The sequence below is a fragment of the Hyla sarda genome, unplaced genomic scaffold (assembly GCF_029499605.1).
Source record: "Hyla sarda isolate aHylSar1 unplaced genomic scaffold, aHylSar1.hap1 scaffold_361, whole genome shotgun sequence".
In the NCBI taxonomy this organism is placed as follows: Eukaryota; Metazoa; Chordata; class Amphibia; order Anura; family Hylidae; genus Hyla; species Hyla sarda.
Window position 1 is genome coordinate 178420 of NW_026610381.1, and position 16900 is coordinate 195319.

Below are 16900 nucleotides of genomic sequence, written 5' to 3' on the forward strand. Positions count from 1 at the left end.
AGCGCCGGCTGGTGGAGGAGGTGTAATGGTGCATGGAATGTTTCCCAAGGCTTCTTAGATATCTGTAGATGAACATTCAGACTTATCTAAGCATCGAGGATGACCACGTTCCTCCCTCCACGGTGAGTGTTTCATACTCAGCTATTGTCTTAAAGGGGTACTGCAGCCCCCCGATCCCCCACTTCTCTCCCCCTGCAGTCTCTGGAACAGGACCCTGTCTTGCTTAGTGAGAAGTGCGCGTTGTCTACCGCTAGACGGCATGCGCTCCATTTATTTGTATGAGAGAGATGATGATGCCCGAGTGCTGTACTTGGGTCTCCTCGGAACTACTATAGAAATACCGCACACGCTCCTCACTCAGAGGCGGGTCCCGTTCCAGAGATTGCAGGGGGGGGGGGGGGGGGAGTTAGGGGGTGTCCCCTGTGGTCAGACCCTCCTGCGATCAGCTAAGTTAATTTTGGCTGCAGTACTCCTTTAAAGGAAAATGAAAACTGAGGTACAACGAGCTGTTCAGAGAAGGTAAGGACCTCCGTCTAATGAGAGGTGACTCTGTCCACATTGGCCGATATTCCTCCAGAACAATCTTATCACCTAGTGGAACCATGAAAAATCACTGCGGGTCTGAAGACGAAAGGAGGTCCAACCTGCACCGTGAGGGGTCACTGACGTAGATATATACATACCGGAAGGGGGGGGGGGGACTCTAATTAAGGGGACATGTGCACATCCTGTAGGCAGGACACAATCTGAGGGAGCAAACATGAGGGGTCACTGACGTAATAATGTATATATATACACACACATACATACATACAAATATACACTGGGGGGGGGGCGGTAGACATGAGGGGTCACTGCCATATTTATATACATATATACACCGGGGGGGGGGGGGCATTGGGGGGGCTGTAGACATGAGGGGTCACTGCCATATTTATATATACACACTGGGGGGGGGGGTAGACATGAGGGGTCACTGCCATATTTATATATACACCAGGGGGGGCTGTAGACATGAGGGGACACTGCCATATATATATATATATACATATATACACACACCAGGGGGGGGCTGTAGACATGAGGGGTCACTGCCATATTTATATATATATATACATACACACTGGGGGGGGGGGGGGGCGGTAGACATGAGGGGTCACTGCCATATTTATATATACATACACACTGGGGGGGCGGTAGACATGAGGGGTCACTGCCATGTTTATATATACACCAGGGGGGGGCTGTAGACATGAGGGGACACTGCCATATATATATATATATATATATATATATATATACACACACCAGGGGGGGGCTGTAGACATGAGGGGTCACTGCCATATTTATATATATATATATACATACACACTGGGGGGGGGGGGGGCGGTAGACATGAGGGGTCACTGCCATATTTATATATACATACACACTGGGGGGGCGGTAGACATGAGGGGTCACTGCCATGTTTATATATACACCAGGGGGGGGCTGTAGACATGAGGGGACACTGCTATATATATATATATATATATATATATATATATATACACCGGGGGGGAGGGGCTGTAGACATGAGGGGACGTTCACACCCACTGGCATACAAGGCATAGACATCGTCAGCGTCACAGGTGGAGCGGAAGCTGGCCAGCCCGTAGTCGGTGATCTTCAGGACGAAGCGGCTGTCCACCACGCAGTTAGAGGACTTCAGGTTCCCGTGACACGAAATGATGCTGCGATGGAGGAAACACATTCCCTGCGGAGAGATAACATTCAGAACATGACAAATGGGAGGAGCTCCCTAAGGAGCCAATCAGAACCCCGACAACTACGCAAAATCATTTGAGATGTCATCACTGAACTGCATTTATAAGCCTCCTGCCCACCTGGACATTCACTGTATACATCCCATCTACCCACCTGGACATTCACTGTATACATCCCACCTGCCCACCTGGACATTCACTGTATACATCCCACCTACCCACCTGGACATTCACTGTATACATCCCACCTGCCCAGCTGGACATTCACTGTATACATCCCACCTACCCACCTGGACATTCACTGCATACATCCCACCTGCCCACCAGGACATTCACTGCATACATCCCACCTGCCCACCAGGACATTCACTGCATACATCCCACCTGCCCACCAGGACATTCACTGCATACATCCCACCTGCCCACCAGGACATTCACTGCATACATCCCACCTGCCCACCAGGACATTCACTGCATACATCCCACCTGCCCACCAGGACATTCACTGCATACATCCCACCTGCCCACCAGGACATTCACTGCATACATCCCACCTGCCCACCAGGACATTCACTGCATACATCCCACCTGCCCACCAGGACATTCACTGCATACATCCCACCTGCCCACCAGGACATTCATTGTATAAATCTTTCCTGCTCATGATTCTTGCTTATTCCAAAGCCCATTTCTGAAATCTTCTCACGTAGTAATCATTTTTGATTTTACTTTGCAGTGGTCGTGTATTTATCGAATGCGATAGTCGCATCTCCATTTAGAAGAGTCTCATATGTATTCCAGGTCCGACCTGGCTTACAGAAAGTGCAGACGTCAGCAGAAAAGTACATTAACCCTTACTGTAACAACTGTTCTTGTTCTGCATCATGAAACAAAGCTACTACATTAATGTTATAGAAAAAATTCATTATATAACTAATAACTCCGTTCATTTTAAGGTTGAGAATCTACACTGCGCACCTTTTTAGGACGCGTACCTGCCGGCGGACTCACTAAATTCTAACATAGGGCTCAAAATAATTGTGTAAGAATTTTGACAGACTACGTAAATAATCCATATGTGGCACTAAAATCTTTCCTTAAAGGGGTACTCCGGCCCTAAGACATCTTATCCCGACTCTGCCCCCTCAATGCAAGTCTATGGGAGGGGGCGTGACGGCATTGAGGGGGCGGGGTGTGACATCACACAGGGGCGGAGGGGTGGAGTACCTCCATAGTAATAGCCTCATGTACACTTTGGGGAGGGTAACGTACCGAGCCGTTTTTTTTTGTGGCTTCACTATTGTTTATGTGCCTGTTGGTGCCGCGCTGTCTCCCTTCCTGGCGTAAACCGTGGCTTCAGGGCAGCGACACAAGACTCCGCCCACCAACGTCACAAAATGCGGTCTCAAAATTAAACAAAAAAAGCCTCCAGAGTCCGGATATTCATGGTGCGGCATAGTATGTTTTTAATATTTTTTAATTTCTGAGGAGGGTGGAGGGGTTGTTGCAGCTATTTAGTGCCAAGCAGTCAGTCAGGGTATCACTGATGCGGTGCGCCACACTATATAAACCCCTCCTGCCCACCCGGACATTCACTATATAAACCCCTCCTGCCCACCTGGACATTCACTATATAAACCCCTTCTGCCCACCTGGACATTCACTATATAAACCCCTTCTACCCACCTGGACATTCACTATATAAACCCCTCCTGCCTACCTGGACATTCACTATATAAACCCCTTCTGCCCACCTGGACATTCACTATATAAACCCCTTCTACCCACCTGGACATTCACTATATAAACCCCTCCTGCCCACCCTGACATTCACTATATAAACCCCTCCTGCCCACCCGGACATTCACTATATAAACCCCTCCTGCCCACCCGGACATTCACTATATAAACCCCTCCTGCCCACCTGGACATTCACTATATAAACCCCTTCTGCCCACCTGGACATTCACTATATAAACCCCTTCTACCCACCTGGACATTCACTATATAAACCCCTCCTGCCCACCCTGACATTCACTATATAAACCCCTCCTGCCCACCCGGACATTCACTATATAAACCCCTCCTGCTCACCTGGACATTCACTATATAAACCCCTTCTACCCACCTGGACATTCACTATATAAAGCCCTCCTGCCCACCTGGACATTCACTATATAAACCTCTTCTGCCCACCTGGACATTCACTATATAAACCCCTCCTGCCCACCCGGACATTCACTATATAAACCCCTCCTGCCCACCTGGACATTCACTATGTAAACCTCTTCTGCCCACCTGGACATTCACTATATAAACCCCTCCTGCCCACCTGGACATTCACTATATATCCTTCCTCCTCCTTCTCACCTTCACAATGTCATTAATGAGAGAATTACGGAACATCCAGTCCAGGTTTATGCTGTCATTCTCCAAAATGTCCTACGAAGAGAGAAAAGAAATGTTACTGCCCCAAATCCTGCATCTGCCCCATGAGGATTATGTATCTGACCTAAGAGAGGGAATGTGCAGGAGGATTAATCGTGGGACCTAAGAGAGGGAATGTGCAGGAGGATTATGTATGTGACCTAAGAGAGGGAATGTGCAGGAGGATTATGTATGTGACCTAAGAGAGGGAATGTAATGGAGGATTATGTATGTTACCTAAGAGAGGGAATGTGCAGGAGGATTATGTATGTGACCTAAGAGAGGGAATGTGCAGGAGGATTATATATCTGATCTAAGAGAGGGAATGTGGAGGAGGATTATGTATCTGATCTAAGAGAGGGAATGTGCAGGAGGATTATATATCTGATCTAAGAGAGGGAATGTGCAGGGGGATTATGTATGTGACCTAAGAGAGGGAATGTAATGGAGGATTATGTATGTTACCTAAGAGAGGGAATGTGCAGGAGGATTATGTATGTGACCTAAGAGAGGGAATGTGCAGGAGGATTATATATCTGACCTAAGAGAGGGAATGTGCAGGAGGATTATGTATGTTACCTAAGAGAGGGAATGTGCAGGAGGATTATGTATGTTACCTAAGAGAGGGAATGTGCAGGAGGATTATGTATGTGACCTAAGAGAGGGAATGTGCAGGAGGATTATGTATGTGACCTAAGAGAGGGAATGTGGAGGAGGATTATGTATCTGATCTAAGAGAGGGAATGTGCCGGAGGATTAATCGTGTGACCTAAGAGAGGGAATGTGGAGGAGGATTATATATCTGACCTAAGAGAGGGAATGTGCAGGAGGATTATATATCTGACCTAAGAGAGGGAATGTGCAGGAGGATTATATATCTGACCTAAGAGAGGGAATGTGGAGGAGGATTATGTATCTGACCTAAAAGAGGTAATGTGCAGGAGGATTATGTATGTGACCTAAGAGAGGGAATGTGCAGGAGGATTATGTATGTGACCTAAGAGAGGGAATGTGCAGGAGGATTATGTATGTGACCTAAGAGAGGGAATGTGCAGGGGGATTATGTTTCTGACCTAAGAGAGGGAATGTGCAGGAGGATTATATATCTGATCTAAGAGAGGGAATGTGCAGGGGGATTATGTTTCTGACCTAAGAGAGGGAATGTGCCGGAGGATTAATCGTGTGACCTAAGAGAGGGAATGTGGAGGAGGATTATATATCTGACCTAAGAGAGGGAATGTGCAGGAGGATTATATATCTGACCTAAGAGAGGGAATGTGCAGGAGGATTATATATCTGACCTAAGAGAGGGAATGTGGAGGAGGATTATGTATCTGACCTAAGAGAGGTAATGTGCAGGAGGATTATGTATGTGACCTAAGAGAGGGAATGTGCAGGAGGATTATGTATGTGACCTAAGAGAGGGAATGTGCAGGAGGATTATGTATGTGACCTAAGAGAGGGAATGTGCAGGAGGATTATGTATGTGACCTAAGAGAGGGAATGTGCAGGAGGATTATGTATGTGACCTAAGAGAGGGAATGTGCAGGAGGATTATGTATGTGACCTAAGAGAGGGAATGTGCAGGAGGATTATGTATCTGACCTAAGAGAGGGAATGTGCAGGAGGATTATATATCTGACCTAAGAGAGGGAATGTGGAGGAGGATTATGTATTTGACCTAAGAGAGGGAATGTGCAAGAGGATTATGTATGTGACCTAAGAGAGGGAATGTGCAGGAGGATTATGTATGTGACCTAAGAGAGGGAATGTGCAGGAGGATTATGTATCTGACCTAAGAGAGGGAATGTGCAGGAGGAATATGTATGTGACCTAAGAGAGGGAATGTGCAGGAGGATTATATATCTGACCTAAGAGAGGGAATGTGCAGGAGGATTAATCATGTGACCTAAGAGAGGGAATGTGCAGGAGGATTATGTATGTGACCTAAGAGAGGGAATGTGCAGGAGGATTATATATCTGACCTAAGAGAGGGAATGTGCAGGAGGATTATATATCTGACCTAAGAGAGGTAATGTGCAGGAGGATTATGTATCTGACCTAAGAGAGGGAATGTGGAGGAGGATTATGTATCTGATCTAAGAGAGGGAATGTACAGGGGGATTATATATCTGATCTAAGAGAGGGAATGTGCAGGGGGATTATGTATCTGACCTAAGAGAGGGAATGTGCAGGAGGATTATGTATGTGACCTAAGAGAGGGAATGTGCAGGAGGATTATATATCTGACCTAAGAGAGGTAATGTGCAGGAGGATTATGTATCTGACCTAAGAGAGGGAATGTGCAGGAGGATTATGTATGTGACCTAAGAGAGGGAATGTGCAGGAGGATTATGTATGTGACCTAAGAGAGGGAATGTACAGGAGGATTATGTATGTGACCTAAAAGAGGGAATGTGCAGGAGGATTATGTATGTGACCTAAGAGAGGGAATGTGCAGGAGGATTATGTATGTGACCTAAGAGAGGGAATGTGCAGGAGGATTATGTATCTGATCTAAGAGAGGGAATGTGCAGGAGGATTATGTATCTCACCTGAGAGAGGGAATGTGCAGGAGGATTATATATCTGATCTAAGAGAGGGAATGTGCAGGAGGATTATATATCTGACCTAAGAGAGGGAATGTACAGGAGGATTATGTATGTGACCTAAGAGAGGGAATGTGGAGGAGGATTATGTATCTGATCTAAGAGGGAGAGAATGTGCAGGAGGATTATGTATCTGATCTAAGAGAGGGAATGTGCAGGGGGATTATATATCTGATCTAAGAGAGGGAATGTGCAGGGGGATTATGTTTCTGACCTAGGAGAGGGAAAAAATCTGCTGAAAAATCTCCGAGTTAACGCCTCCTGGGGGGGGGGGGGGGGGAGGATAATTCTTCCCACTTACCTGTAGACTGCCCCGGGGGCAATACTCAGTAACAATACAAATGTTTGGAGGGTCAATGCAGGCGCCAAGGAACCGAGTCAGATGGTTGAACTGCACGTCCCTCATCTGTGTGCGAGAAGATAATAAATCTGGTCAAAAGGACAGGAAAGAGCAAAGTAACAACCATAATAACATAATAACCAGAATAACAACCAGAATAACATAATAACCAGAATAATAACCAGAACAACAATATAATAACCAGAATAATAACCAGAACAACAATATAATAACCAGAATAACCATAATAATAACAACATAATAATAAGATAATAACCATAATCAAACCATAATACCCAGAATAATAACATAATAACCAGAATAATAACCAGAACAACAATATAATAACCAGAATAACCATAATAATAACATAATAATAAGATAATAACCATAATCAAACCATAATACCCAGAATAATAACATAATAACCAGAATAATAACCATAATAACCATAATAATAACATAATAACCAGAATAATAACCATAATAACCATAATAATAACATAATAACCAGAATAATAACCATAATAACCAGAATAATAACCAGAATAATAACATAATAACCATAATAATAACCAGAATAATAACATAATAACCAGAATAATAACATAATAACCAGAATAATAACCAGAACAACAATATAATAACCAGAATAATAACCATAATAAAACCATAATAACCATAATAATAACCAGAATAATAACCATAATAACCATAATAATAACCATAATAATAACATAATAACCATAATAATACCAGAATAATAACATAATAACCAGACTAATAACCAGAATAACATAATAACCAGAATAATAACATAGTAACCAGAATAATAACCAGAACAACAATATAATAACCAGAATAATACCATAATAACCAGAATAATAACATAATAACATCATAACCATAATAATAACCAGAATAATAACATAATAACATAATAACCATAATAACCAGAATATTAACCAGAATAACCATAATAATAACAGAATAACGTAATAACCAGAATAATAACATAATAACCAGAATAATAACATAATAACCAGAATAATAACCAGAATAATAACCAGACTAATAACCATAATAATAACATAATAACCAGAATAATAACATAGTAACCAGAATAATAACATAATAACCATAATAATACCAGAATAATAACATAATAACCAGAATAATAACATAATAACCAGAATAATAACCAGAACAACAATATAATAACCAGAATAATAACCATAATAACCAGAATAATAACATAATAACATAATAACCATAATAATAACCAGAATAATAACATCATAACCAGAATAATACCATAATAACCGTACTAATAACCATAATAATAACATAATAACCAGAATAATAACCAGAATAATACCATAATAACCAGAATAATAACATAATAACCAGAATAATAACATAATAACCAGAATAATAACCATAATAACCGTACTAATAACCAGAATAATAACATAATAACCAGAATAATAACCAGAATAATAACCAGAATAATAACCAGAATAATAACCAGACTAATAACCATAATAATAACATAACCAGAATAATAACCAGAATAATAACCAGAATAATAACATAATAACCAGAATAATAACCATAATAACCGTACTAATAACCAGAATAATAACATAATAACCAGAATAATAACCAGAATAATAACCAGAATAATAACCAGACTAATAACCATAATAATAACATAACCAGAATAATAACCAGAATAATAACCAGAATAATAACATAATAACCAGAATAATAACCATAATAACCGTACTAATAACCAGAATAATAACATAATAACCAGAATAATAACATAATAACCAGAATAATAACCAGAATAATAACCAGACTAATAACCAGACTAATAACCATAATAATAACATAACTAGAATAATAACCATAATAACCGTACTAATACCCAGAATAATAACATAATAACCAGAATAATAACATAGTAACCAGAATAATAACATAGTAACCAGAATAATAACATAATAACCAGAATAATACCAGAATAATAACATAATAACCAGAATAATAACATAATAACCAGAATAATAACATAATAACCAGAATAATAACCAGAACAACAATATAATAACCAGAATAATACCATAATAACCAGAATAATAACATAATAACATAATAACCAGAATAATAACCAGAATAATAACATAATAACATAATAACCATAATAATAACCAGAATAATAACATAATAACATAATAACCAGAATAATAACCGGAATAATAACATAATAACATAATAACCATAATAATAACATAATAACCAGAATAATAACCAGAATAACATAATAACCAGAATAATAACATAGTAACCAGAATAATAACCAGAATAACCAGAATAATAACCAGAATAATAACCATAATAACCAGAATAATAACATAGTAACCAGAATAACCAGAATAATAACCAGAATAATAACCATAATAACCAGAATAATAACATAATAACCAGAATAATACCAGAATAATAACATAATAACCAGAATAATAACCAGAATAACCATAATAATAACATAATAACCATAATAATAACCATAATAATAACCAGAATAATAACCAGAATAATAACCAGAATAATAACATAATAACCAGAATAATAACATAATAACCAGAATAACCATAATAATAACCAGAATAACCATAATAATAACCAGAATAACCATAATAATAACATAATAACCATAATAATAACATAATAACCATAATAACCATAATAATAACATAATAACCATAATAATAACCATAATAACCATAATAACATAGTAACCAGAATAATAACCATAATAACCAGAATAATAACATAATACCCAGAATAATAACATAATAACCAGAATAACCAGAATAATAACATAATAACCAGAATAATAACATAGTAACCAGAATAATACCATAATAACCAGAATAATAACATAATAACCAGAATAATAACATAATAACCAGAATAATAACCAGAACAACAATATAATAACCAGAATAACCATAATAATAACATAATAATAAGATAATAACCATAATAAAACCATAATACTCAGAATAATAACATAATAACCAGAATAATAACCATAATAACCATAATAATAACATAATAACCAGAATAATAACCATAATAACCAGAATAATAACCAGAATAATAACATAATAACCATAATAATACCCAGAATAATAACATAATAACCAGAATAATAACATAATAACATAATAACCAGAATAATAACCAGAATAATAACATAATAACATAATAACCATAATAATAACCAGAATAATAACATAATAACATAATAACCAGAATAATAACCGGAATAATAACATAATAACCAGAATAATAACCAGAATAACATAATAACCAGAATAATAACATAGTAACCAGAATAATAACCAGAATAACCAGAATAATAACCAGAATAATAACATAATAACATAATAACCATAATAATAACCAGAATAACATAATAACCAGAATAATAACATAGTAACCAGAATAATAACCAGAATAACCAGAATAATAACCAGAATAATAACCATAATAACCAGAATAATAACATAGTAACCAGAATAATAACCAGAATAACCAGAATAATAACCAGAATAATAACCATAATAACCAGAATAATAACATAATAACCAGAATAATAACATAATAACCAGAATAATAACCAGAATAACCATAATAATAACATAATAACCAGAATAATAACCATAATAATAACCAGAATAATAACCAGAATAATAACAGAATAACCAGAATAACCATAATAATAACCAGAATAACCATAATAATAACCAGAATAACCATAATAATAACCATAATAATAACATAATAACCATAATAATAACATAATAACCATAATAACCATAATAATAACCATAATAACATAGTAACCAGAATAATAACCATAATAACCAGAATAATAACATAATAACCAGAATAATAACATAATAACCAGAATAACCAGAATAATAACATAATAACCAGAATAATAACATAGTAACCAGAATAATAACATAATAACCAGAATAATAACCAGAATAATAACATAATAACCAGAATAATAACATAATAACCAGAATAATAACATAGTAACCAGAATAATAACATAATAACCAGAATAATAACATAATAACCAGAATAATAACATAATAACCAGAATAATAACCAGAATAATAACCATGGGCTCCTGATCTACAACCTGATGGCCTACCCAGACTAGACCCCGACCCCCAGACTAGACCCCGACCCCCAGACTAGACCCCAACCCCCAGACTAGACCCCGACCCCCAGACTAGACCCCGACCCCCAGACTAGACCCCAACCCCCAGACTAGACCCCGACCCCCAGACTAGACCCCGACCCCCAGACTAGACCCCGACCCCCAGACTAGACCCCAACCCCCAGACTAGACCCCGACCCCCAGACTAGACCCCGACCCCCAGACTAGACCCCAACCCCCAGACTAGACCCCGACCCCCAGACTAGACCCCGACCCCCAGACTAGACCCCGACCCCCAGACTAGACCCCGACCCCCAGACTAGACCCCGACCCCCAGACTAGACCCCGGCCCCCTGCTTCAGCATTTGTGATCTGCAGGGCCCCATACACAGCTGCGATGTCCTGTATGATTTGACTCTATCATCGCCAGCAGGAAGTTTTTAAGCAGTTTGCTCTACAGCAAATGGGATAGCCTTTAATCGTGTCCCGGTCACTGGTTGTCCTTCCTTGGGCATTATGATCGTGTCCCGGTCACTGGTTGTCCTTCCTTGGGCCTTATGATCCTTTTCCCGGTCACTGGTTGTCCTTCCTTGGGCCTTATGATCCTGTCCTGGTCAATGGTTGTCCTTCCTTGGTCCTTATGATCCTGTCCTGGTCACTGGTTGTTCTTCCTTGGGCCTTATGGTCCTTTTCCCAGGTCACTGGCTGCCCTTCCTTGGGCCTTATGATCCTTTTCCCGGTCACTGGTTGTCCCTCCTTGGGCCTTATGATCCTTTTCCCGTTACTGGTTGTCCCTCCTTGGGCCTTATGATCCTCTCCCTGGTCACTAGTTGTCCTTCCTTGGGCCTTATGATCCTTTCCCGGTCACTGGTTGTCCTTCCTTGGGCCTTATGATCCTGTCCCGGTCACTGGTTGTCCTTCCTTGGGCCTTATGATCCTGTCCCGGTCACTGGTTGTCCCTCCTTGGGCCTTATGATCCTCTCCCTGGTCACTGGTTGTCCTTCCTTGGGCCTTATGATCCTTTTCCCGGTCACTGGTTGTCTTTCCTTGGGCCTTATGATCCTTATCCCGGTCACTGGTTGTCCTTCCATGGGCTTTATGATCCTTTTCCCGGTCACTGGTTGTTTTTCCTTGGGCCTTATGATCCTTTTCCCGGTCACTGGTTGTCTTTCCTTGGGCCTTATGATCCTTTTCCTGGTCACTGGTTGTCCTTCCTTGGGCTTTATGATCCTTTTCCCAGTCACTGGTTGTCCTTCCTTGGGCTTTATGATCCTTTTCCCGGTCACTGGTTGTCCTTCCTTGGGCCTTATGATCCTGTCCCGGTCACTGGTTGTCCACTTCCTTGGGCCTTATGATCCTGTCCCGGTCACTGGTTGTCCCTCCTTGGGCCTTATGATCCTCTCCCTGGTCACTGGTTGTCCTTCCTTGGGCTTTATGATCCTTTTCCCGGTCACTGGTTGTCTTTCCTTGGGCCTTATGGTCCTTTCCCCGTTGTCCTTTTTAAGACACTTTTTTTTTTTTTTTGGTACTTACCACTACATACCGAGAACAAAAGACCGTAAATTCTGGAGATACTCTCACCCAATTGTCTCTTCTCAAAGCTAAATACATATTCCTATAATTTGATGCTCTGGGCCCTTTCAGTTCATCCGCTGGTCTTTGTTTCCTTACTATGAACCAGTGCCCAATATTATGTTACTCTGAGGCCGTCATACACCACAGTATCTTCTGGCCTTAGAAGCAGCTGACTGACATTCAGGTCTACATCTAAGGTATATATCTGATATTTAGGATCATTGTCATGTGTCCCCGGGGTCTATGACATCATCACAGCCTTATAGTCACATGTCCATGGGGTCTATGACATCATCACAGCCTTATACTGACATGTCTCCGGGGTCTATGACATCATCACAGCCTTATACTAACATGTCCCCCCCGGTCTATGACATCATCACAGCCTTATAGTCACATGTCCATGGGGTCTATGACATCATCACAGCCTTATACTAACATGTCCCCGGGGTCTATGACATCATCACAGCCTTATACTGACATGTCTCCGGGGCCTATGACATCATCACAGCCTTATACTGACATGTCTCCGGGGTCCATGACATCATCACAGCCTTATACTGACATGTCCCTGGGGCCTATGACATCATCACAGCCTTATACTGACATGTCCCCGGGGTCTATGACATCATCACAGCCTTATATTGACATGTCTCCGGGGTCTATGACATCATCACAACCTTATACTCACATGTTTGAGCTCGAAGAGAACCTGTCGTGTCAGCTCTATACGCTTCTTATTCACGTGCTTGATGGCAACGACATTACCCTGAAAGAAACGGACACAAGAGACCGTGAGATGGGCCCTAAGGGGTGGGCGACGGGACAGACCACGGACAGACCACGGGACAGACCACGGGACAGACCACGGGACAGACAACAGTGGCCGCATAGGTAAGATAGTTGTCAGCCGATATCGGCATACATATGAATGTTTGTTCAGGTATATTAATGGGGAGAGGAGAGAAAACGCTGCCAGAGACTCGTGTCTTATATAAAAGGATTGGACTATTGAAATACAACATACCCGATCCTTCTCCCTCCAGAGAGTCCAGAGGTCACCATACACCTAATGTAGATGGTTGGCTGGTCAGGCCACCGCGGTCAGCCGACACGTACCTCATGTTTATGGCCAGCTCTACAAGAGAGGGCGACGGCAAGAGAGGGCACGACGGCAAGAGAGGGCGGCGACGACAAGAGAGGGCGGCGACGACAAGAGAGGGCGGCGACGGCAAGAGAGGAACTGTCAGAAATGATAGGGACCGGGGGAAAAGAAAGATGAAACAGAAAGCAAAAAGGTGAAGAGACAGAAAGTCACCGATACAGAGAAGAGTCATTAATGAGAGAGAAGGTGAGGGATAGAGGTGAGACTTTCAGGAGACACAGAGACGAATAGTCATGAAGGACGGTGAGAGAGTCCAGGAGGGAAGTCTAGAGAGAGAGTCCAGGAGGGAAGTCTCGAGAGAGTCCATGAGGGAAGTCTAGAGAGAGTCCATGAGGGAAGTCTAGAGAGAGTCCAGGAGGGAAGTCTAGAGAGAGTCCAGGAGGGAAGTCTAGAGAGAGTCCAGGAGGGAAGTCTAGAGAGTCGTGATATTTACAGAGCAATCACCTTAAAATGTCCGGTGTTGGCAAAGATTTGGTATTTCCCATGAGCCGTCATCAGAGAACCATAACTGGAGCCTCTCTAGGACAAAGAGAGACAGTCACACACAACACGAGCACAAGTCTATCAAACACAATGGTGGGCCCTCTGCGGTGATCTACTGCAGGGGCCACAGGACCTTCCAGATCTGTGACTGGTGCAGGACCAGGGATGGATGAGAGCAGAATAGGGCCACAGTACAGAGGTCAGGGGCCCACCATATATAATATAGGAGATCCTACAACACCTACCGAGAATGGATTGGGTTATGGGGAAATAGATTGGGCTATGGTGTCATAATGGGGGTAATTGGCATATAAGGTAATAACTGGGGTATGGGGTAATCATTGGGGTATGAGGTAATCATTGGGGTATGAGGCAATAACTGGGGTATGAGGTAATCACTGGGGTAATCATTGGGGTATGAGATAATCATTGAGGTATGTGGTAATAACTGGGGTATGAGATAATCATTGGGGTATGAGGCAATAACTGGAGTAATAACGGGTTTGGGGTAATAACTGGGGTATGAGGTAATCACTGGGGTAATCATTGGGGTATGAGATAATCATTGGGGTATGAGATAATCATTGGGGTATGAGGTAATAACTGGGGTATGTGGTAATAACGGGTATGTGGTAATAACTGGGGTATGAGGTAATCACTGGGGTATGAGGTAATCACTGGGGTATGAGGTAATCACTGGGGTATGAGGTAATCACTGGGGTATGTGGTAATCACTGGGGTATGTGGTAATCACTGGGGTATGTGGTAATCACTGGGGTATGAGGTAATAACTGGAGTATGTGGTAATAACTGGGGTATGTGGTAATCACTGGGGTATGAGGTAATCACTGGGGTATGAGGTAATCATTGGGGTATGTGGTAATCACTGGGGTATGAGGTAATCATTGGGGTATGAGGTAATCATTGGGGTATGAGGTAATCATTGGGGTATGTGGTAATAACTGGGGTATGAGATAATCATTGGAGTATGTGGTAATCATTGGGGTATGTGGTAATCACTGGGGTATGAGGTAATCACTGGGGTATGAGGTAATCATTGGGGTATGAGGTAATCATTGGGGTATGAGGTAATCATTGGGGTATGTGGTAATCACTGGGGTATGAGGTAATCACTGGGGTATGAGATAATCACTGGGGTATGAGGTAATCATTGGGGTATGTGGTAATCACTGGGGTATGAGGTAATCACTGGGGTATGTGGTAATCACTGGGGTATGAGATAATCATTGGAGTATGTGGTAATCATTGGGGTATGTGGTAATCACTGGGGTATGAGGTAATCACTGGGGTATGAGGTAATCATTGGGGTATGAGGTAATCATTGGGGTATGAGGTAATCATTGGGGTATGTGGTAATCACTGGGGTATGAGGTAATCACTGGGGTATGAGATAATCACTGGGGTATGAGGTAATCATTGGGGTATGTGGTAATCACTGGGGTATGAGGTAATCACTGGGGTATGAGATAATCACTGGGGTATGAGGTAATCATTGGGGTATGTGGTAATCACTGGGGTATGTGGTAATCACTGGGGTATGAGGTAATCACTGGGGTATGAGGTAATCATTGGGGTATGTGGTAATCACTGGGGTATGAGATAATCACTGGGGTATGAGATAATCATTGGGGTATGAGATAATCACTGGGGTATGTGGTAATCATTGGGGTATGTGGTAATAACTGGGGTATGAGATAATCATTGGGGTATGTGGTAATAACTAGGGTATGAGGTAATCACTGGGGTATGAGATAATCATTGGGGTATGTGGTAATATCTGGGGTATGAGGTAATAACTGTGGTATGAGATAATCATTGGGGTATGTGGTAATCATTGGGGTATGTGGTAATAACTGGGGTATGAGATAATCATTGGGGTATGTGGTAATCATTGGGGTATGTGGTAATAACTGGGGTATGAGATAATCATTGGGGTATGTGGTAATAACTGGGGTATGAGATAATCATTGGGGTATGAGGTAATCATTGGGGTATGTGGTAATAACTGGGGTATGAGGTAATCACTGGGGTATGAGATAATCATTGGGGTATGTGGTAATCATTGGGGTATGTGGTAATAACTGGGGTATGAGATAATCATTGGGGTATGTGGTAATCATTGGGGTATGTGGTAATAACTGGGGTATGAGATAATCATTGGGGTATGTGGTAATCATTGGGGTATGTGGTAATAACTGGGGTATGAGATAATCATTGGGGTATGTGGTAATCATTGGGGTATGTGGTAATAACTGGGGTATGAGA

General features: G+C 41.3%; 1 protein-coding gene across 1 annotated transcript in view; it reads right to left on the reverse strand.

Moving 5' to 3' along the window:
• NPR2 (natriuretic peptide receptor 2) overlaps positions 1-16900 on the reverse strand; it is a 95645-nt gene that overhangs the window by 14478 nt on the left and 64267 nt on the right. Inside the window, exons 9-13 of the mRNA XM_056553732.1 lie at positions 14576-14650; positions 13658-13735; positions 7104-7208; positions 4137-4208; positions 1597-1756 (exon numbers count right to left, since the gene is read on the reverse strand). Coding sequence (XP_056409707.1) covers positions 1597-1756; positions 4137-4208; positions 7104-7208; positions 13658-13735; positions 14576-14650 — 490 coding nt within the window. The remainder of the gene's footprint in view (positions 1-1596; positions 1757-4136; positions 4209-7103; positions 7209-13657; positions 13736-14575; positions 14651-16900) is intronic.